Source organism: Rhinolophus sinicus, chromosome 17 (genome assembly GCF_057876585.1).
Source record: "Rhinolophus sinicus isolate RSI-liver-muscle chromosome 17, RSI-T2T, whole genome shotgun sequence".
Lineage (NCBI taxonomy): Eukaryota > Metazoa > Chordata > Mammalia > Chiroptera > Rhinolophidae > Rhinolophus > Rhinolophus sinicus.
In genome coordinates, this window is record NC_142517.1 from 207907514 (window position 1) to 207930813 (window position 23300).

At 50.7% G+C, this 23300-nt stretch overlaps 1 protein-coding gene across 4 annotated transcripts in view; it reads left to right on the forward strand.

Moving 5' to 3' along the window:
* The window catches only part of SAG (S-antigen visual arrestin), a 35755-nt gene extending 13588 nt beyond the window's left edge, over positions 1-22167 (forward strand). For 3 of the 4 annotated variants that reach the window (XM_088793920.1, XM_074315223.2, XM_088793919.1), the window contains 10 exons: positions 1525-1569; positions 3268-3461; positions 5087-5146; positions 6986-7062; positions 8051-8186; positions 9114-9198; positions 11032-11104; positions 13490-13627; positions 15868-15945; positions 18993-22167. In XM_088793920.1, coding sequence (XP_088650046.1) covers positions 1525-1569; positions 3268-3461; positions 5087-5146; positions 6986-7062; positions 8051-8186; positions 9114-9198; positions 11032-11104; positions 13490-13627; positions 15868-15945; positions 18993-19287 — 1181 coding nt within the window. In that variant the 3' untranslated portion in view covers positions 19288-22167. The remainder of the gene's footprint in view (positions 1-1524; positions 1570-3267; positions 3462-5086; positions 5147-6985; positions 7063-8050; positions 8187-9113; positions 9199-11031; positions 11105-13489; positions 13628-15867; positions 15946-18992) is intronic. The other variant, XM_074315237.2, reaches the window with a different exon arrangement.
* The last annotated feature ends 1133 nt before the right edge of the window (positions 22168-23300 follow it).

The following is a 23300-nucleotide window of genomic DNA, read 5'->3' on the forward strand; positions in this document are numbered from 1 at the left end:
AGACAAAGGACACGAAGGGGCATTTCATCAAGAAGACGTATGGATGGCAAATAAGCACATGGAAAAATGTTCAACGTCATTAGTCATTAGGGAAATGCAAATTAAAACCACAGTGAAATATCATTGTACACCTGTCAGAATGGCTAAAATGAAAAATAGTGACAATACCAAATGCTGGTGAGGATTCAGAGAAACTGGACCATTCACATGTGGCTGGCAGGAATGTAAAATGCCGTAGCAGCTTTATTTGTAATAGCTCCAAACTGGAAGGAACCAAAATGTCTCTCAGACGGTGAATCAGGTTACCCAAGGTGAGGCACATCCACACCGTGGAATTCTACTCAGCAATAAAAAGAATGAATGACTGACACACACAATGGCCTGTGGCTCTCCAGGGCATTATGCTGAGTGGGGAACGCCAGTCTCCAAAGCCCACATGCTGTATGATTTCACCTGTGTACCATTGTCGAGTGAGAAAGTTGTAGAAACAGGAAACTGATTCTCAGTGCTAGGGCCTAAGGGTGGTGGGCGTGTGACTATAAAGGGAGAGGCTGATGGTGAGGGAACAGTTCTGTCCCCAGATTGTCGTGGTGGTCACACAAATCTCCACTTGTGATGTAGTGACTTAGAACTGCACACACAGCGTACCCATGTCAACTTCCTGATTTCAATATTGTGCTGTAATTATCTAAGATGTAACCACTGGGAGAAACTGGGTGACAGAAACACAAGGGCCTCTCTGTGCTATCTTTGTCACTTCCTGTGAATCCACAATTATTTCAACTCACATCCTTATTTTAAAAAAAAGAAGTGTACAAAATTGGCAGTTTTAAGCACTGAGCATGAGCGTGTCACTCAGCAAAACCGTTCCTGGAAGGTCATTAGATGCATGTTATCAAAAGCCAAATCCAGTTCGTCCACGGATGGAAAGGAAGATTTATCTCTAAGGATGTTTATTGCAATGTTAATTATAAAGGAAGCAAGCTAAGTTGCAAACAATGTAAATCCCCCAACAAGAGGGGATTAATTTGAAAATTTATGCTACATTCACTCATTGGAATAATGTGTAGCCATTAAAATGATTAATACATATTTGTGTGTGTGTGTGGTGTGTGTGTGTGTGTGTGTGTGTGTGTGTAGATGTTTGCAATATAGTTGAATGAGGAAAGCAGTTAACTGAATAATATGTATAGCAGGATCTCATTTTTTTTGGTAAAAACGTTCATGTAAGTGTATATACGTCTGGAAAATATTCTGCACAAATATCTTGACAATGGGTATCTCTGGGTAGTGGAAATTTTGGTGACTTTTTTTTCTCTTTGCTTAATTTTCCTTTCTAATTTTCCTATAATGAACATGGATTACATGTGCAATTAAAAAACTACATATACATACATATAGTTTATATATTTATATTTTTAAATGGGTTCCTATATTTAAATAACGTATGTATTCTATCTGTGAGGAAGGCCTCTGGGCCCTTCCATCTCCGCCACCCTCACTGTTCTCTCTCCTTTGGTGTAGATGGTGTCGTGTTAGTGGACCCGGAGCTCGTGAAGGGGAAGACAGGTGAGGCGGGAACAGTGGTCTAGTCTAGGCTGGTGCAGGGAGGGAGGCATCGGGTGGGAGGGGCGGGGCAGCTGGCACGCTCCTGCACACCCACCTGCTGCCAGGCCCCTTCACCCACAGCCCCTCGTACCATCATCAGGACAGCAGTCCTGTTCACAGCAGAGCTCACTGTCCCCATTTCTCAGATGAGGGTGAGGACTCAGGGAAGCCGTGCCACCAGGGTGGCAGGATAAGTGACGGGTTGGCAGAGCCCAGGTCTGTCTGCTCTGTCAGCTGTGCGTGCGTCCCTGTGCCATGTAGTTTTATGCCAGGAGCAACCACAGGAGGGCTCCTTGGTGGGTTTAAAGGAAAAGGGGGAAATGGAACCTTCTGGAAGGCCGAATTCGTTGGGATGCTTACTGTGGAGGCTCTGAACCAGAGCATCACAGCACTCCTGAAGATCTCTGGCAGTGGGTATGTGAGTGGCAGGTAATACGGTACTAGTAACAATTTGTTAGCTAAATTGGAGCAGGTCTGAGTTATCCTTATATACTGTCATGGACTCAATTCCATCCTAAAGATGCCTTTTTGAGTGCTTGCTACTGGCCACCACTGGAAATGCTCCTAACCCTGGGTGTGCCCACGGGAGTGTGCCAGATGTGGGGCCGTCAGCATCGAGGGGGGCCTGGCAGAAGTGGGGCTGAAATGCCCCCCTCTCCTGCCTCCATCCCCTTGAGATGCCTTGCTTCTCTCTAGCACCAGGGGAAGGCTAGCCTGAGCCCTGATCACCCTCCCCCTCCCCAGGAAAGGGTACCTGCTCTGAGGGAAAGCGCTGCCTGGTGAGGAGGATAAAGCCAGGTCATCTCTGGGCGCCTTCTAACAAACATCGGATGAGGGCTAGGCATGTGGTCAGTGTCTCTTCTGAACTTAGTGGCGAGGGCCAGTTACCCCTGGGGCAGACACAGGCAATAACCCCCGAGGACCTGGGGACCGCTTCCATATGCTTCCCGTTCAAGAGTTCAAGAGTAATGTGCTTCGTGTGCTTTTATTTACCATGTTAAAGAATGTGTCAATAGTGCATCCTCAATCGTGTAGGGTCATAATTCTTTTGGTCCACTAGGGGCACTATTTACATCTTTTTAATCAAACTGCGTTTTCAGAAGGGGTGATTCAGAGAATGCTTGTTTCTGAGCGGTGGGGAAACAGGAAACAAAGGGTTTCCTCTCAGAGTTGATGTCATCTCCCCACTTGACCCACAAGCCCCATCTAGCTTTCCTCACAGCCTGACCATGTCCAGCTCTGGCACAGACCCATCTGACTCCCTGGCACAGTTTCCCTCTACTTCTTACCCGCACCCTCAGCTCCATCCAGACATCCTGCCCTCAGAGCCCAAGAGACCTACACTGTTGGAAAGCCTCCTGAGGTCACTGAGCTGGTGGGTCAAGGGGGATAGTGGCATAGAGGAAACCGTGGGGTCAGGTGGCAAAATAGCGTGGTTCACAGGCGGCTCCTTCCAGTCTCTGACGTGCCCCTGTCGGGCAATTAACACCAGAGCAAGGTGCTCCTTCTCCACGAGTGTGTGGCCCGGCTGAGTGGGAGGCTTCTCAGCCCCCACGCCCTCCGGCGCTACAGGGTGGACGCCAGGACCAACAGTGCCAGCAGTCTCCCGTCCTCCCTCAGGCGCCGGGCAAGTCCAGCCTTCTCTCCTCTCCCTTCCAGTGTTTGTCTCTGTGACATGTGCCTTCCGCTATGGCCAGGAAGACATCGATGTGATTGGCCTGAGCTTCCGCAGGGACTTGTACTTCTCCCGCATTCAGCTGTTCCCACCTGTGGGGGCTGCCAGCACCCCTACGAAACTGCAGGAGAGCCTGATCAAGAAGCTGGGGGACAACACGTACCCCTTTCTGCTCACGGTGGGTGACCCCTGTCCCCATGCACTCCCCTGGCCCTGGTTCCTTCAGCCACAGCACCTTATAATGTGACCGGGAGTGAAGGAAAGGGGATAGAGGAATGACTTCACATTTGTGGGCCTTCAAATTGCACCCTTGGAGGAAATTTTAGATTCACGGGCTGTGATTGTCTTTTTTTAAGTCCTTCAAAATAGCCTGTGAGTCTTTGAAGGCACCATTTGAACCTACGGTTTAAATATTTCCCTTCTCCGACCACCTAATTACATGCGAGCGTGATTCCTTCACTTGCTCATCTATAAAAAGAAAGACATGCCCCTCGTTTGGCCCTGAGGAGTTCTAAACAGAAAAGAGTTCCCTACAGACAGGCGAACTGAGTGAAATAAGAAGCCTTGTGTGCAGCTCTGTGCGTCACCATAGATCAGTCGCTTCCTCTCTCTCGAGGCTTGGTCTCCCCTGGGGAAACCTGGCCACCCAAAGGCAGCCTCATGCCCTCTGAGACTTGGCGTGAACTCAAGATGGGGAAAGCTACTGCTGCCCTCTGCGAGCGTGTGTGTGTGTGTGTGTGTGTGTGTGTGTGTGTGTGTGTTTGTGTGAAGGTTATATATTCCTCCAAAGTTACATGGTTCAGCCTTGAAAAAGAAGGAAGTTCTAACACACGCTACAACATTGACGAACCTTGAAAACATGAGAAGTGAGAGAGGCCAGTCACTAAAGAACAAATACTGTGATTCTACTTACACGAGGTCCCTAGAGTACTCAAATCCATAGAGACAGAAGGAGAATGGAGGTCACCAGGGGCTGGGGAGGGGAAGTGGGGAGTCCATGGGTAATGGGGACAGAGCTTCAGTGTGGGAGATGAGAAGATTCTGGAGCCGGATGGCGGGGACTTGTGCAAAGCAATGTGAAGGTACTTTATGCCACTAAATATGGTAAGTTTTATGTTATGCATATTTTACTACAACTCTTCTAAAAATTACTTTTAAAAAGTTTCCTGGTCCTGGGTGCTCCCATGCACTGGCGCTGCGCGTTTGAAGGGACACAACCTTTTGGAGCGGACATGTCAACGTGTATCAAAACCTCAAAACTGGGACTTTTGACCTGACAGTTCCCTTTCTAGCGGTGGAGCCTGTGGAGTTGAATAAAACTGTGCTGAGATGGATGAAGAAGGGTATTTATTGCAGCACTGTTGATAATGGCAAAAAAAGTAAAGACCGGCCAACCAAGGGAGCTGGGTAAAATGAAATGTGGTTTCGCAGAAGCCATAACAATGGTGCTGCAGAACCATGGCTCACGGCGTGAAAATCGTCGTAATACTCCCCCCCCCACGCACCCTCAGTAGGGTTAGGGTTAGGGTTAGTGTCGCGAGCAAACCAGACGACAGGACGCATATATCATTTGGTCCCACTTCTGAAAAACACACCTCTATATCCACAGTCGTGTGCCTGGGTGCACACAGGACACCTGGGTACTTACGTCACGACATTATTCCGGGTATTAGAAGCATGCGTGAACGTGTTTTCCCTTTTGCTTGCTCCTTACCTTCATTTGCCAGTTCTTTTGTATGACGAGCATATATTACATGTGGAATAACACCTCTGAAATAAATGATTTGTCATTTCTTTCCACAGTTTCCCGACTACTTACCCTGCTCAGTCATGTTGCAGCCCGCTCCGCAGGACACGGGCAAGGTTGGTTTAAGAAGAAATGCCATGGGTTCATTTTGTTCCTTCAAACAATTTTTTAAAATGGCCTTTTACATGGAAAATTTCAAATGTCCCCAAAAGTAGAGAGACAGCCTATTACTTGTCTTCAGCAAGTATTAATCCTGACCAACCCTGTGAACAAAATAGTAGACTCCCTCCCCTCAGGGGTCTTACAGGTTGATGGAGAGAAACAGGCAAAAAGCAAATAACAATTACCTAAGGGCACATCCGTGGACAGCAGGCGCTGTGGAGAGCAAGAGGCTGTGTGAGGCAAAGGGAGAGTCTGGTGGGCTGCTCATTCAGGATGTTTAAAGGCGGCTTCTCTAATAGGGTGAAGGAGGAGCCATGCCCTCCTAGGGGAGAGCCTTCCAGGCAGAGGAGACACCATGCGTGCTGTGTGCTAGGGCAGGTGGAATCATGGGAGCAGATCAGACAGGTGTGTGCGGTGCGGCCAGATCACAAAAGGCCTCGTAGACCATTGTGGGCTTTGTTTGAATGAGATGGGAGCCACTGGCGGGCTCTGAACGATACATTCTGACTTAGGTTCCCAAAGGATCGTTCTGGTCACTGTGCTGAGAGTGGGGTTGGCTTGGCCAAGCATGAGCTCTGAACAGGCAGAGAGAATGACTGTGGAGGGCCAGGAACTCCAAGCAAGGAAGGCAGCTGTGAGGACAGGAAGAGAGAGTGAAAGGTGCTAGGACCCAGGATTACAGGCCAAAGAGCCCCTGGTGTCAGCATTCATGAAGGAGGGAGCCAGAAAGATGCCCAGTGACGGCAGAGGGGAACTGGTGTTATGGAGGGGTGTGGTGACAGATGGAGATGGTCTAGGGCAGGGATTTTCAATATGGGGGTCGTGCCTGCCCTATTAGAGGTTTGTGTTAATCAGTGCAGTGGGTCAGAAGTGGCACTTAAGAAAAGTGGGGCGTAATGAAACAGACCAGAATGGGAAATCTCGGAGGGTCTCACACATAGCAAAGCCCAGTGTTATTTCATGGAAGCTGTTTCTCAAATGCATTATCTGTTTTCTGGGCCACGTTACTTCTTACCATGGGTAGTGAAACATTTGAAAGCCACTGGTCCAGAGATGGAGGAAGACGAGGTCGCCAAATTAGAATGGAAGACACTGTGCCATCTAAAATGCCACCCTTTTGTCTGTCCCAGGAGAGGAGGGTATCAGAGCTCAGTGTGGGGGTGTCTGCATGCCTGGGGGCTTTGGGGCCATGCAGCTGTGGGAACCTTTGAGCTGGGGCTTGGAGAATACGTAGGAGTCTGTCAAATACAAAAAAGAGAGAGGGAGAGAGAGAGAAGCATTGATTTCAGGAAGAAAGTAGTGTGTGCTCAGGGGAGACTGGTGTGGGGCGTGGCTTGTGCAGGGAGCTGCGTGCAGTGGGAGTGGGGTGGGGGCGGAAGCAAGAGGTAGCATGGCTAAGAATGCCGGGTGGTGGTGGGTAAGGACATGTTAACGGTGAACCCTGAAAAGGGTGAGTAAGGCTGAAACAAAAAGAGAAGGTACCAGGTAACACCGCCACGTGAGGCATGACTAGGGTTTCCGGGTGGGAATTCCCTCCCGTTCTCAGGAATTTTTTTCACTTTCCCATTCTCGAATCCTGAGATATAAACTGTTCTCTGTTCTCCACGATGAATCGTTTCCACAAAGTGACGGCCGATACTACCAACCACCTGGGTTCAAGGAACCAATTTTCCCGATTTCCCGACCAACTTTTCCTGAGAACGGGCAGGAATTCCCACCTGGAAACCCTAGGGCTGACCTTTCCCAGGAAGGGAGGCGCTGACTGCGGCCTTGTCTGCTCTCTGACCCTGCAGTGCTGTGGGGTAGACTTCGAGGTCAAAGCATTCGCCACTGACAGCACGGATGGCGAGGAGGACAAAATTCCCAAGAAGTAAGCTTGTAGTTGTGGGAATAGGTGAGGGGTCCGGAGAGCGAGGAGTGGGGATCAGAAACCGCTGCTCCCTTTGTGTCTATGGCAGGACTTTACCCACTGGGCCTCGTGGCAGTAATGGAGCCTCCCCAGGTCAGGGCGGTCAGGACAGAACCTCTGAATGGGGTGGGGGTGGGGATGGGGGGGTGGAGGGCGGTCAATGGCTGATCATTTGGGGGGAGAAAACCAAGAGAGGTGACAGGGGAGTTAGCAACCCCAAGGGCTCATGTACGCCCCTGAAAGCCTCCAGATTCCTTCTTTCTTTAGTTTTCTTTTTCTGTTGTCATTTCTTTATTGTGGTAAAACACATACCATGAAGTTTACTATTTTAACCATTTTCCCGTGTGCAATTCAGTGGCATTGAGTACATTCACTATGTTGTGTAACCATAGTTACACCACTGTCCACTCTCTGTCCCAAGCGGCCTATACCCCAAATGTCTCATGGCCCCAAATGGAAAGTCTCCCCTCACTGAGCAGCACCTCCCGTCCCTCCCGTCCCCCCAGGCCTGGCCTGCAGTGTTCTTCTTGTAGCCAAACACGGTTTCCAACTGTGCCCTCAACACTTTCTCCTCACCCTCAGCACACACACCTATCTATGCGACAATGGTAAGTAGTAATGAGAGTGCGCACATTGGCAGCATGTCACATAAAGCACACGACACGTTCCCACATCAGCTTCACCACAGCGGCCAGCTCAGCATCTTAACCAAGGGTGAGAGTGACCCTTGGGAGCGCTGACCGGCCCCACACCACCCAGCCAGTGAAACTGCAGAGAAAGGACCTGCAACCAGGTCTTCGGGCCCCTCCCACAGGCCAAGGACCCATCTGTCTTTAGGTTCACCTGGTTTCTTTGTTGGGTCCCAGCATGAGTCTGGGAGAGGGTCCTGGCGGCCGTCCTCAAGGGGCCGCTGCTAAGGGCAGGGCTGTCTGTGACCTTCCATCTGCAGGAGCTCTGTGCGTTTACTGATCCGTAAGGTCCAGCACGCACCGTCTATGATGGGTCCCCAGCCCCGAGCCGAGGCCGCCTGGCAGTTCTTCATGTCTGACAAGCCCCTGCACCTCACGGTCTCCCTCAGCAAAGAGGTACCGCACAGGTGTTGCTATGTCCCGCGTGGGAGGAGGCCTGGGGGACAGGCCCCGCCCTCTAATGCTGTGGGTGTGTTTCTAGGGATACTTGAAGCACCAATGTTTGAGATGATCGCTTTTTTTCCCCTAATTTGGAGCTAATAGAGGTGACCTTTAGAATAGGGTCACATTGGCTTGTGTTCTACTCATGGTCAGTTCTGCTCAGCTGGTGGGGTGGTTTCACACACCCCCAGCCCAGCCCAGGCTGGTTTTGCCCTTCCCTGCCCCGTGGGCCTGGTTTACTACTGTGGCACCCATAGGTGTGGTATTGCAAACTGTTTATTGGAAAATTCAGGTTTTACCGTAACCACAAGGGGGTGACCATGTCACATGTAAATGTCACCTATGAGGTATGTAATAATGGAGAAAGGTGAAAAACCAGCGGCTAAGGCCGTCTCTGGCCCCTCTGGTCACCAAAAGTCATGCACACTTATTGGGAATAGCCTAACATACTCTGTGTGCAAGGGGTGTGTGCCTGCCTGTGTGCATGATGCACGTACGTGCGTGTGTGCACACATGTGCAAGGACGCGCCCACCTGGGCCCAGGTGACACAGGCACCACCTGCCCCAAATAACCTATGATTCCCCTGAAGACCTGGGGCGAACCCTGCAGTGACGCTCAGGCCCCGGCTTCTGGGCAGGAGCGCCCTCACTCCACTCCACGTCGGTCCCCATTACCCTTCTCAGCACCCCGCAGACGGGGCAGCACGCGTTCCCGACCCTCTCTAAAGGAACTGTGTAGCTGTCACTTTCTCTTCCTTGAAAGTATGGGAGTTTAGCTGCTTTTATTTGAATTAAGGGGTTGCGGTGAATAGAGAGAGCCATGAGATTAAAGGTGCCACCACAGTCTGCCCCCTTTTCTGGGTTATCTGCTAACTGTTTCAGATCTACTTCCATGGGGAGCCCATTCCTGTGACCGTGACCGTGATCAACAACACAGAGAAGACAGTGAAGAAAATTAAAGCTTTCGGTAGGAACTTCTACTCACAGCTGGAGGGTGGAGTCTTCTAGAATTCCTCAATCTGGTCCCATATTGGGGGAAGGGGGGTCTCCCCTCTGGTCAGATAGGCCCTCTTGGGTCCTTGGAACTGCCAGTTTGTCTCTGTTGTCACGGACAACGGGACCTTGAGAGAGGAAAGCCCTTCAGTGTCAGGTCGTACAACCTCGTGCCCAGCAGAGGACTGTGGTCTGGGAACAACATCCTGCCAGGCGAGCTTCCATCTTCTGTGTCATGCCTCCCTGGAGGGGCCCCGGGCCAGATCTCGGGGGAAGCCAGGAGAGAGTTTCCTTCCTCGGATCAGTGATGAGCTCTGTTGACACATGAGCACATCAACAGTGTGGGGACGTCCCTGGGGCTGGTGCTGTGAGAGGCCTCACTGAATCCCCTGGCACCCACTCCAGTGGCCCATGCTCTGCCCTCTGGGTTGGTCACACGTAGATTGCTTTGTAAATGGCAAAGCTGCCCGGGCTGACTCCCCCTAACTGATGGCCACGCCCCGAGAACACTGCAGGAGAGGCACCTCTGCTGGCTGTTTCTACACACTTGCTCTGCTCAACGGGCATCCAAGTGCAGGGGATGGTCCTCTATAATGGTCCTATGTGGGCTACTCCAAAAAGACACGATAGAATGACCCGGGAGGGAGACCTCCAAGTTCACTTCTACGTCAAACATTCGATGAGTAAGACAAAGTCAGACATAGTGTGTGAGGGTGACCTGCTGTCCCAGGTTGCCGAGGGCTTTCGGTGCTAAAACGGGGCCAGTCCTGGCAGGCCATGATGGCGGGTCACCCTGGGTATCATGCACTGCTTTTCTCTTTCCCCACGCATCCATCACAGAGAAGCAGCAGGCATTTTGATGCATGCATGCTAACGAATCCTAGATTTTTCCTGATGGTAATGAATGCTTAATTTCTGGCTTTCTTTTATATTTGCTTAGTTCATATGCCCCTAAGTCCTCCTAGGACCTGGCTTATTTGTGGAGCATGGTGTGTAGTGTCCAATACACTGTTCCACCAAGTAGCAGGATTGAGGAAGTATCGTTTGATACTTTGATTTAAAAGGATTTCTCAAAGTTTTATGAATCCTAACATCTAAGCCATTGATTTTGGAGAGAAGCTATGGAGTTTTCTGAAGCAAGATGCTAATAGCTTCCTCTAGGCTGGGCGCTGTGCCGAGCGCTTCCCCCAAAGTGTTTGTCTCAATTCTCAAATCTGATTTTAATGGAGATTAAAAATCATTTTCTTAATCATCACAGCACCCCTATGAGTTAGATGCAATTATCACCCCCATTTTGCTGATGGGGAAGTTGAGGCTTAGGGGAGCTAAGTGACTCACCCCACAGCTGACGGCCAAGCTGGGGTTTGAGTCCAGAGCGCATCTTCCTGTCCCCCATCCTGTGCGGCCTGTAGGGGGTTTCTGGCTTGGACACCCGGGAGGAGATGCTCATTCAATAAGACAGAAAATAAGAAGGAGGCAGGTTTGGAGAACGAGAGCAAGTGTTGTATTCTGGGATGCTGGGAGGGCATACCATGGGTGCAGAGAGTGGGGGGCTCCCAGGGGTTGCCGTGTTAGTCAGGAGACCAGCTCATGGGTGGGCGTTGACACAGAGCAGGTTATTGGTGAACAGAAGTGGCCTCAGAAATGTCAGCCTTTATGCTTTGAGCTGAGAAAGCCAAACCTGAGAAGCACACTCAGACGGTCATTAGAAAGGAAAGACCTACCGTGTGCCCAGAAGGCCAGGTGGCCCCAGGCACATGCGTGGAGGACCCCATGTGAATCACCCACCCCTGTCCTCCCTTTGCAGTGGAACAAGTGGCCAATGTGGTTCTCTACTCAAGTGACTATTACGTCAAGCCAGTGGCCGCGGAGGAAGCGCAGTGAGTAACTGGTTGGTTTTCTATTTCCTGGGCGGCCCAGGCTTCTTTGTCAAGTTCCCCTTTTGTTCATCTTGACAGAAGTAGGATGCTCAGCCAGCTCTCCAGCCTGTTCCTTCCTTCCCCTTTTCTCACTTCAAGGGCTGTGAAGAAAGTTAGCATTTCCCCTGTGTTCTCACCCCCAGAGTTCTGAGAGATCAGTGAAGCTGAGGCATGGTGGAGAGGAGGGAAAGGAGGTTGGAAATGTCACAGCGGGAGCAGGGGGACCTTTTACTCTTCTCAGTTTGAAAATCTCGTTCCAATGACAACCGGATTAGCATCCCTTCGTCAGTTCTCAGCCCAGTGTCATGAAAACCAAAGGAGAATCCCTCAATGGCTTCTTCATGGTGGAGTGAGAGACCTGCCCATTTTTGCTATGTGCTTGGCAGTCAGATAGATGCATTAAACACACAGGTTTCCGGGGGTCACCCCTTCCCCCAGAGAGGATCCCTGGGGAAGGTCTTTGTCCAGCTGGCATGTCCTATGTGCTGTTGTATGTAAAACACGTTAGCACAGTTAGAGGAAGGGGGTGGTGAGGAAAGAGAAACTGATTCAGCAAGATAATATTACATGAGATTTAAAAGGCAACTTAGGATAAACTATTACCGAAAGCAGATCCAGACTTAAGTTTAGATATAGTCTAGAGGGGAGGCAGGCAGGAGAGAGGCACAGCTCACCGACTGCCTCCTTGGTGCCAGGCCTCTGGTCTCTTCTAGAGGGCATCCCTGGGAGCTTCCTGGCTCACCTTTTCTCCTGTCAGATGCTCAATCATGATACAGAATGGACCTTGGCTGAGTTTTCCCCTAGTATACCCCATTATCTGCTTCTCTTTTCAGCTCTTGGGTGCATTTCGGACCAAATGATTCCCAGGAAACTGGGAACCATTCTAGGGTCCATCCCAAGGGTGACAGGGAGACTGAAACCTGGACAGGAACATGCTAGCAGGTCTCAGACCAGAGGCCATTCCGAAGGCTGCAGAGCATAAGCCATCGTCCCCGAAGCCATGGGCTCCTGGGAACCAGGTCAGACCTGACTCTCGGGCTGCCACCCTCCATCCAGTCCCAGACCCTGAAGGTGCTGGGAAACGGCCGTCCTGGCTGCAGGAAAGGCCAACCGCTTCCTGCTAACGTCAGCTTTATAGTGTAATTTCTGCTCTTGTCCCTGTGCTGCCCAAAGCAAGCTCATTCAGAGAGGCCCCACCGGGGCCCAGGTGGGGAGGTGCGGGCCCCCTTGGGCTCCAGCAGAATTCTGTACTGAGCACGCCCAGCAGCGTCCTGTATACTCTGGAGGCGGAGAAGCCAGGGCTGCTGAAGCTCCCCAGGGGCTCAAACAGGGAAGCCCCTCCGATGGTAGGAGCTCAGACTCCCAGCTTGTGTAGGAGCAAGCGAAGGAAAGGGCCCTGAGGCCGGCTCCCGGGCAGTGTTTTCAGCGCCGTGCCTTGTCTTCCGGCCGGGTACAGGGGTGGAGAGTGTGCAGGGAGCATTGACACAGGCTGCTGGGTCCCCTGGGCTCTGCAGTCAGAGAGTGTGCGGCTGTGTGACTGTGGGCTTTGCACAGTGGAGGTCCTGAGAGCCCCTACTCGGTCATAGGGTTGGTGGGGTGAGGCGCGAGGCATGCCTGGTGTCAAGTGGGTGAATGGAAGAGCCAACTCTCCAGCCTCAGGCGCTGCTCAGCGAGCTGGGATCTGTCTGACCTGGAGAAACCCACGCTGCTCCATCCCAGACCCACTTTGGCTGGGGTCCCCTGCCTCTGTCAGATCAGATGCTGGGGAACCCCGGCCCCGACTATCGATGGAGAAGATCTGGGAAAGAAAGCATAGGCCAATTTGAACCCAAGCCAGTCCAGTATGTACAGTTCACAAATGAGGACCCCACCTTGCCCCCTCAACAACCCACCACCCCGGGCACACACTGATCCCCCTTACAGTGACAGTTTTGGGTGACAGGTGGCTTCCAGCCTGGTCTTGTTGCTGACACTGGCCAGATGGCTCTGCAGCCCACGGCGTGGTTCACAGTCTCAGGAGGAGACTAGGTGTGATCCCTGACCCTTGGACCAGTCAGTCTCATTTTACCCCACAGAACATTCTAGAAATTCCACCATTAAAGCAGGCTGAGGGACTTGAAGAAATGTTCTAATGTTGCTGGCAGCCTACTTTCAGATTCAGTGATATAATACACTCCTGCTTCTCGGCAGGCAAATACACAGGCACTTGAAGTGTCTTTCCAGTGAGTCACATGGAACCTGGATCCTGGAAAATGCTTGTGGCAGATGGGGTCTCGTGGGGTCAATGATGGCTTTACGGCCATAAGAGCAATTAACCAGCTCTCCTCTCTGATGTTCTGCCTGCAGAGAGAAAGTGCCGCCAAGCAGCTCTCTGACCACAACGCTGACTCTGGTACCCTTGTTGGCTAACAACCGTGAAAGGCGGGGCATCGCCCTGGATGGGAAACTCAAACACGAGGACACGAACCTTGCCTCCAGCACCATGTGAGTCCTCGTAGCTCAGGTGGCACTGCTCTGCTCCACTTCTTGTCTCACCCCCTGGGCTCACAGGCAGGGACCCCACTCCCACCCCTGGTGTGACGTGGCAGTTACAGCTGTGAGCTCTGGAGACAGCCTTGTGCCAAACCCCAGCTCCACTGCTTACCTTGTGGGCCACCCTGGGCAACTTACTCCAGCTGTCTGAGAATCTCAGTTTTCCCATCTGTAAAGTGGGGGTGCCGAGAATGCCTTCACATAGAGAGGTTATAAGGATTATGTAAGATCCATGTAAATGTGGTGGGGAGACAAACTGTAGGGGACAGAAAGCAGGATCATGGGAGTCAAAGGATTTTCCAAGGATAACTTGACAAGTTGGTATGTTAGATTCTAAAGCGTATTTGTGACGCTTTTGGGGAGAGAAGAGGGAGGCTGACGCCCTAGGTCAGCTTCGAGGATGTAATCATGGCATCAACAGTGGCACGCTGTGTCTGTAAAAATGTTTCATGGTTTATGGCGCATTTTACAAACACATAAGTCTCTCCACACTTTAGTGAGGAAGGTAAATTTATACTCATTTTATGGATAAAGAATTGAAGTTCAGCCAGAATGAGAGACTTGTCCAAAGGTCACCTGGTTAGTTAATGGCAAAGTCCATTCCCAACCTGGAGCCCCTTGTTTCACACCCAATTTCAGGGCCACTTCCAGGGCCCTAGAAAGTGGCAACCACAGCAGAACCCTGATTAACCAGTGTGTGTGTGTGTGTGTGTGTGTGTGTGTGTGTGTATGTGAGAGAGAGAGAGAGAGACAGAGAGACAGAGAGACAGAGAGACAGAGAGACAGAGAGAGAGACCCCCCCTCCCATGCAAGGGAGAGGGCACGGAGAAAGTGTGTAGGATGTTCTCAGGCATGAGATGAAGCACGTTTTCTTCCCTAGCTGTTCGGCCCATTCAGTTCAAGGGAGAGAGTGGATCCCAGCAAACGGTGGGGTCTCCGACTTGCTCCCGCTTTTTCCCCCTTTGGTGGCAACCCCTCTCCATGAGTGCTTGGCCACACCCCAGGGTTCCAGATAAAGGCATGCTGCCCTCTTCAAGGAACTCCAGGCACCCAGGAGCCGATGGAGTTTGTGGGGGGAACTGTCCTGGAAGCAGTGTCCCAGGTGCCCCTCACCAGGAGGCTGCCTGGGCTGGGGGGTCTTCTCCAGGCCCAGAACCTCCTGTTCCCTCTCAGCCCCCTTCTCAGTTCTGTTATCACAACCCGCCCTGCCTTCTGCCTCAGGCCTTCAGGTTTCTTGGCCATATTGTTTATCATCATTCACATGGTCTTAGCTAGTATTTCATGCTTTTTTTATACCTTCATTCCTGTTATTGGACATCCTGAAATCCCTATGTCCCCACGTTGGGTCACATGAGATAATCATCTGTGTTCAAATACCCAGCCTGGTACCTGCCAGTAGGAACTCAGTGGTGGTAGTGGAATCTGGATTGAAGTTTCTGTCGAGGACTCTGTTTGGGGCAAATCACACACCACGTTCCTTCCCTTCAATATGGGATGCAGGGCAACAGCACAAAGGAGGGAGACGGCGCTGCCTGCCCGTGTCCAGGAGGCTTCACACAGGAGGGTCAACTTCCACTTGAGGTCTTGAGGGGCGGGAGGGTGAGGAGGGCTTTCTGCAGCAGGTTTGTAACTGGCAAGGCTGGCACATGGGGGACACAGCAGGATATGAGGTGGCAAAGGCAGACAAAGGCCAGCTCACAGATTGCCTGCCTGGCCACACTAGGGCTTGACCCTGGAAGAGCTCTCTGGCTGCAGAGGGGCGGAGAGCTCAGGGAAGGAGCCTGGCATGTGAGAGGTAAGTTATTGAGATAATCCAGGCACGAAAAGCCTGTGAGGACTCGGTGGCTGGTGGCGATGGCAGGTGGGGCAGAGGGAGGAGCTGAGGAGGATGGGGTTTCTGGCTGATAAGTGGGTGGATGAGCATCAATGGAGGCAGAGCGGGGAGAACCACGAAGCACATCCTGGCCTCTGAACTTCAAGAGGGGGAACACTACACTATAATGCAGGAAAGGAATCCCCTTGACCTGAGTATGGAAAGTTCTAGAACTTTGACAGCTTGGTTGAGTCCACCGGTTCCTGGAGAAGGCGCCCCCATGGTGGTGTGCCTGCAGGGAGTTGAGGGGTTGGTTCACACAGCTGTTGCTTTCTGCTGCTCCCCTTCATGCCTCTGTTTTTCCTTTCTGTCTGCGCAGCATAAAGGAGGGCATAGACCGGACGGTCCTGGGGATCCTGGTGTCTTACCAGATCAAGGTGAAGCTCACGGTGTCAGGGTAAGTGTGCAAGTTCCACTGCTCTGTCTGCCTTTGGTGAACTGTTTCCTTCCTGAATGACTGGGGGGCAAAGCAAGGGAAGGTCCACAAATCCTACTGCTTACCAAGTAGAGTTTTGGAGAGACTCTGGTTTGTCTGGTTTCACAGTTCAGTCTGATAGAACATCTCGTGGCAAAAGCTAAAGAAGCAGATGACAAAATAAGTGCCCAAATAGTACCACTTGACAAGAGGGGGTGTGCATATGCTCACGTGGTGGAAGATGACGTGCAAAAAAGGGAAATCACTTCAGTGTTGGGTTGGATTTCAGACAAGAAAGACTCTCAGGTGAACTCTCCATGCATCTTAGGGAGGCATCCAGCCATAGTGGGGAGACCTTTCCTTCCCTTCCCAACACGTCATCACAGGATTCGGGAGGCTCCTTTTTATACAAGAACACGGATATCTCAGAGTTCTGAATGGCTTTCCTTTTTTTTTTTAATGTTTTTAGGATCTTTTTTTTTCCTTTCTCCTTTCTTCTGCCTCTGCACCCCCCCCCCCCCCCACACTCCTGTTCAAGCCATTGTTTCTCAGTCTAGTTGTGTAGGACACAGCTCCCTGGCCCAGGCTGGTATTATGAGCCTTGTGCTCCCCCCGCTGAGGCAGTCGTCGGTCGGCCGCTCACAGCAGCTCACAGCAGCTCTCGCCAGCTGCCGGCCGCTCCTGGCAGCACACGGTAGCCCACAGTAGCCCATGGCGACCTCTGGCTCACGGCAGCCCAGCTCCAGGGAGAGCCGTTGTTCACAATATTAGCTGTACAGGGAGTAGCTCACTGGCCCATGTGGGAATTGAACCGGTGACCTCGGAGTTAGGAGCACGGCGCTCCAACCACCTGAGCCACCGAATCGGCCCTCCCTTTTTTTATGAAATGAATTTCTTCCATTTTTAAAAACTCATCAAAAGGGAAAAACCTAAATTCTTATTTTCCTTTTCAAATTCCATTGTCAAAGGCTCTGGCCTCTTACTCTGATGAGCCTTGGGGTAGTTCAGCCCCCAAAGGCAAGCCCAGGTGTGTATTCCATAATTATGAGTAGATAAAGAGGTCCTCAAATTTTATTGGGGTAACAAAGTAAACATGGGCTGATTTTGCAAATTTTTTTTAATGCAGCATTTGTGTTGTGTTTTTCAAAGTGCGCAGTGTTTTATTTTCTCAGATAGAGTTTCTTCCAGCAGTCAAGGTAAGTGATAACAGACATTTCACAATGACCTTTGCAGCCAAGAGAAAAATCCCGGTCTATGGTTTTAGTCTCAAATAGGAGGGCTTGACCTAAGTAAGCGACTCCTCTTTTTAACTAATCCATTTGAGGAAGAGGTGAAATCACAAGTGGAGGGGAATCGTTGGACTGAATATTAAGGGATGCAAAGGTCCTGGAAGTTGTGAGGGAAGGACCTAACTGGGGCGTGAGACATGTCCCACCTCTGAGTCATGGGAAGTAAGGCCATGTTACCCTCGGGGACCGCCACCACAGCCCTGTTTGCTTTCGTTCCCTAGCTTTCTGGGAGATCTCACCTCCAGGTAAGCCTCACACCTTCCTTCTCTGCCTGATTCCCAGGAGGTCAAAGGAACACATGTGGGTTTCACAGCAGGAGCACTGAACCCTGGTTTCCCGGCAGCTCTGCTCAGAGCTATAATGAAATGATGCCCGCTGCCTTTTGGTGACTAGCTGTGAGGCCAAGGATGTTGAGACCACCACGGGGCCTACACCTGGGCAAGGACACACACGCACATGCCTGCTCAAGAAACGGGCACACTCCATGCAGCTGCCTCTGTGTGTGTGTGTGTGTGTGTGTGTGTGTTTGGTAAAATATGCATAACATGAAGTTTATCATTTACCCATTTGACAGTGTACAATTCAGTGGCACCAAGTATTTTACAGTATTGTGGAACCGTCATCACGCTAGCTCCTGTCGTTTTTACCACCACAAAAGAAAACTACCTAGTAGGCACTCTCTCCCATTGTCCCCCTCCCTAGTCTCTGGCAACCACCAGTCTGCTCTCTATCTCTATAGGTTTGCCTATTCTGGACATTGCATGTAACTGGAATCAGGCAGTATTTGTCCTTTAGGGTCTGGCTTCTTTCACTTAGCATGTTGTCAAGGTCCATCCATGCTATATATAGCGTGTGTCGGTACTTCATTCCTTTTTGTGGCTGAGTAATAGTACCCTGTGTGGCCAGACCACAGTTTGTTTATCCATTCTTCTGCTGATGGACTTTGGGTTATTTCCACCTTTTGGCTGTTGTGCATAGTGACAGCTACCTTTTACATCACGTACAAAGAAGCGGCAGGCGTGACATGTTGGGGGCAGGCACTGACTTTACCTGCTTCTTCACCCTGACCCTTATCATCTCCTTCCCTTGCATGGGACTCAGGGTACACCTCTACTCCTAAACCCCGTCTACACTGGGGTCTGATGAGAGCAGCCTTACAAACAGATGTGTTTTGACCAAAGCAGTAACCCCAGGGCAGGAGGCGGTGGGTCCTGAGTGAAGCAGGGAGTAACCCTTGTTTACACACACACACACACACACACACACACACACACACCCCTTTCCATTCTTCCTTTGTCCAGATTTTCCTTCCGCTTTCCTTCCTGACTCCTTTCCTTCCGTCTTTTTGTATAAATTCCAAGTTGCCTCCAAACACCTTAGCTTCTGGAATTTGGCGGACTTGGTTCATCTCTGCTCTGCTTGGTCCCTGACGCACCAGCCTTACCTAGATTTAACAGAAAAAATTGTGGCACAAAAGATATCTTTAAAAACTATCTTCTCTCCACCTGTCCCCTACCACCATATCATGTCACTGAAACTAATGACCAGGAGGAAAGGACCCTAAAAGTCCTAGCCACCTCGGCCATGCATAAGTGAGGTTTCTGGACACATTCCAGGGAATACATTTACAATTCCCACCTGACCACTTCCTGCCTTCTGGTTTGTTTGGGATCTCACTGAACCCTGTGCCACGCACAGTTGTGTGTGTGCTCACCAATCTGCATTCTCCTTTCTTCCTAGTGAAGTGGCCACTGAGGTACCATTCCGCCTCATGCACCCCCAGCCGAAGGATCCAGGTCAGTGCCACATCACGCTGGCTTTCTCTCCTCACTCACTCCGTGCAGATTTATTACGCGTTCAGTGCTGTCTCTCCACCACACCTGGGAGCATGGGTGTGGCCGTGTCATCCTCAAGGCGCCTGCGCGGCTGGGAAGGGGTGCTCATCCGCTCACGCCTGGGCCGGGTGGTACCTGTCCACCTTCAGTCAGTGCGCGGGGGACAGAGCAGCTGCCCGAGGACGCGGCTGTCTCGATAGGCTCTGTCAGGAGGGATTTAAAGCAGAGGTTCTACTGTGAGCAGACCTGGACTTAGATTTAAAGAAAATTGAGGTGCAAAATAAATTAGACAGCCTGAAGCTTTTGTATTGCCTTTGGAAACATTAGCAGGCATTTAGAAGATGATGAGGATTTTTGACAGTGTCCTTTGTGATGGGAATGCAGAAAATACTAGAAAAGAAGGTCAGGCTGGATTCCTGACACCTTGGCTCCTTTGAATTGCAAATCCTTTTGTATGGATGTTTAAAGTAATGGAGCAATGGTTGTGCAACTCCTTGAATATTCTAGAAATCATTGGGCTGTATGAGGAGATAGGTGAATTGTATGGCATGTGAATTAAATCTCAACATAGCTCTTTAAAGAAAGAGAAGTAAAGCAGCAAAACGAATATAGGTGGAATCTCAGAAATTCTGAGGAAAAATTCTCCACGCTGTGGACAACTAAGAGGCTTAGGACAAAAAAAAAAAGGACCTGAGTGAGAAGTCTCCATACTTACAGTAATTAAGAATATTTTAAGTAAATAAGGTGTAAAGAAGCAGGGATTCTTTTTGTCTTATACTTTATATGTAGCTTTTCTACATTGATAATGAAATGGCATTTAAACAGTAGAGTAAACCCCCAGATTCATTTTGGGTTTGTCTCAAAAATATTTTGTCTCCAAGTGTCTTTTCCAAATGGTTAGGATTCAAATGCTCAGTGTACTTTGCCAGAAGCTTCCCTCGGGGGGAAAATACAGTCTAGCCATATTTTTTTTTTATTCATTTACGCTTTGTCATTAAAATACTATTTTGTAACTGTGTGAGATTGAGATGCATTCTGGTCTCTTTCAAGGACACTTTCAAAGGCTATTTTAAAACTGTGACCTGAGGAGATGTCACAGTTTATGTTTTCTGGAGCTATGAACAGACTTTATGACTGAACTTGGGGGAAGTGGCGTTACTCCCTTTCTGGGTGTGACATTTTCATGTTCAAGTCATTCTGGTCCTTCCAGTGAACACATCACATGTCCAGACTCAGCAATGATCTTTAACATTGTGAGATTTCAGGGAGAAAGGACAAGTCACCCCATGGCCTTGAAATTCTGATTTCCAGGGATTTATGTCACCAAGTTCTATTCACAGATATGTGCTCACATCTTACCTGCCTGCTCTGGAGAATAGACTCAAAGCAGAGAAAGCAGAAGTTGTGGTTGAGGAGCCCTGCCAGGGCCAGGGGCCAAGTAATCTGTGCATTGTAAGTGGTACAGAAATGCTACCACATTTTGGTGCCCCTGTCCAGAGCGTCCAGAGGGAGTGCTGGCTGTTGATTTGATTCTCTTTGAGGCTGATGGTCCCAGTTAGTATAATTTTATGCTTAGCACCATGCTGTCTAGGACGCTTCTTGCCCAGGGGATGTTTTGATGAGTCAGCCTCTCTGTGGGTCCCCTGTGGTTAGTAGCCCACACAGGCACTTTCCTCCCAGGGCTGGCTTCCAGGTGGGCACGAGAGATGAGAGCAGTGGCCTGCCATCACCACGGTGCTCCCAGAAAAACCATCTGGAGTTGTTTAGCATCAATTAACTCTGCCTGGCTCACCAGCGAGGTTTACACCAATGCTTTACTAGGGGGGCAGAAAGCAAAAAAGAGCAAAAAAAACACCCACTCAAATTAATAGCAGTTAACCTGGGGCTGCAAAACATACATGAAAAATAACCCAACAAAGTAAAGATCGACGTGTTAACAGAGAAATGGAACCCTGAGGGGCCAGGGGTCTCTCTCAAGCTCTAGTGCACAACACAGTGGCTGGGGGTGCTGGATAAGCATGCATCCCAGGATTCATTCCTCAGGACCCGTATGTGAAAGGTCTGAGGTGGGTCTGGAGCCTGGGTCCTAACAGCACCTGGGGTCTCTGGTCTAGATGGGGCCGAAGGGACAGGGAGGGAGAGGTGCTTTGAAAGACAAGTGCAACATCAGAGGGGGTGAGGCTAACCAGGGAAAGGGTCCTGGAGGTGAGGGTGTGGCACTTTGTGAAGGAAGTGATGGTTAGAAGTGCAGGGAGAAAGGCTCTCCAAGTGGGAAAGGCAAAGAAGCGGGATTGCGTGCACTTGTCATGAAACGCATGCATGTAGGCCTTCTATCCCTGCAACTAAATCACGGAATAAAGAAGAAGTTTCCAGGTACAGCTATTATACAGAATGTACACTAATCTCTCTCTCTCCTTCATTCCCTGCTGCAGCTCTGGCAAAGGAAAGGTGAGCCACTGCCCTACGACACCCGGTGTTCGTGACTTCCTCCTCTGGCACAAACCCCTTTTTGGGTCTTGTTTTACAAAACCCATGGTCTGGACACCGGCTCAGGCTCTGGTTTTTCTTTTGCTGCCTAGTACTAAGGCACACACATGCACACATATGTGTGCGCGCATACACACGGACACACTGGGTGTGCACGTCTGCTCCGTGGGTTTTCTCTTATTTTCGTTTGTTAAAGAGATTTTCCATGAACAGCTACAAGGAGAGTGGCGTGGTTCACTGTTCCATTCTTGATTGGGTCCTTTGTTGCAAAAGGAAGATCAAGAATCTTGTTTCACTACAGATGTCATTGCAAAGTTCAAAGGGCGTGCCGTGATCAGAATGGTCTCTGTTTCATTTTAGTTTTCAGGATGAAAATTTGGTTTTTGAGGACTTTGCTCGCCAAAATCTGAAAGACTCAGGAGACCCTGAGGAGGGGAAGAAAGAGCAGAAGGCCGCTGTGGATGAGTGAAGAGGTCGGCTGAGGGGCCAGGAAGTGGGGTCACAGTTAGTGGCAATGAGCAGCCCTTCACAGTTAGCGCATACTTATGTAAATGCCACAGTGTGAGTCTCTTCACAGAAATAAAGTTTGTCTGTTCTGCCTGGTCGTGAGTCAGGCTGTCTTGCTGGGGAGGCTGAGTGACATCACCAACACGGAAGCTGTAACCTCTCGGGTTCCTGAGTCTCGGGGAGGGGGAGAGAAGCATCTAGAAAGGAGGCCAGCCTCACAGAGCAGCACTGGCCCTTCGAGGTGAGAAGGCGTCTGAAAACTCCGTGCTCACCCTTGGGGCTTTGTCCTCGCTGGGCTTTCTCCAGGGGCCCCATGTAAGGGGTGCCTGGAAACATGTGGGGTGGGGGGTGCAGCGTTTCTGATGGCCTGACCAGTCTTGGCTCCAGAGCCCCAAAAGAGCCTCCTGAAATCAACCAGACAGAGGACAAATGTGGGCCACACACACTTTATCACTGATTCAACTTTGGGGGCCAGTCCCAGTTTGAACTTTGGGTTGGTGGTTAAGATTCCGTTGAACGGAGGCAACAAAATCAGATTTGACTGGTTTAAGGGGGAGGAAGAGAATGCGTTGGAAGGAACTTGGAGTGGCTCAGAGAACTGAATTGAAGGAAGAACCTGAGCTCCAGCCTGGGATGTGCAGAAATCGGACAGGCCCCCTGCCCTGCCCCCTCTCCCACCCTGGACCCGCCCTGGAGCTCAAGGTCCCGCCCTCTGGGGCTGCCATTCACCCAGATGCTCCCAGTCTCTGCGTCTCCCGTTCCACTGTGCCGTTGCTGAGTGGGAGAATCTGATGGCCGGCTTTGTCAGGTGGAGCAGTGCCCCGTGCCCAGCAGTAGCAGAGCCCAGCCCAAGGAATGGGTGGTTTCAGAAGAGGGGGTTCCTTTGTGCCGATGGGCGTTGTGGTCAGTGTCTTGATGGAGGTTGGGCTTAGAAGGGTGGGAGAGAGCGTGCTCTGTGTCAGGGAGGAAGGGAGCTGTGGAGGGGAGGAAGGAGAACCCAGCTGAGGCCAGGGCCCAGTCCTTCACGGAGTCCCCTTCCTGGCCTGTGGTACCCACCAGCCCGGGGGCTGCTACTGATGCAGACAGACTGAACGGCTCTCATGGTGGTCACAGAGGGGCTTGGAGATGTGTAGTCTCTGGTCCGTGCTTCAAGGAGCAGGATAAAAGGGGTTTGGAGAGTTCTGCACAGTTCACCCCACTCACAGGAGGTTGGAGGGTG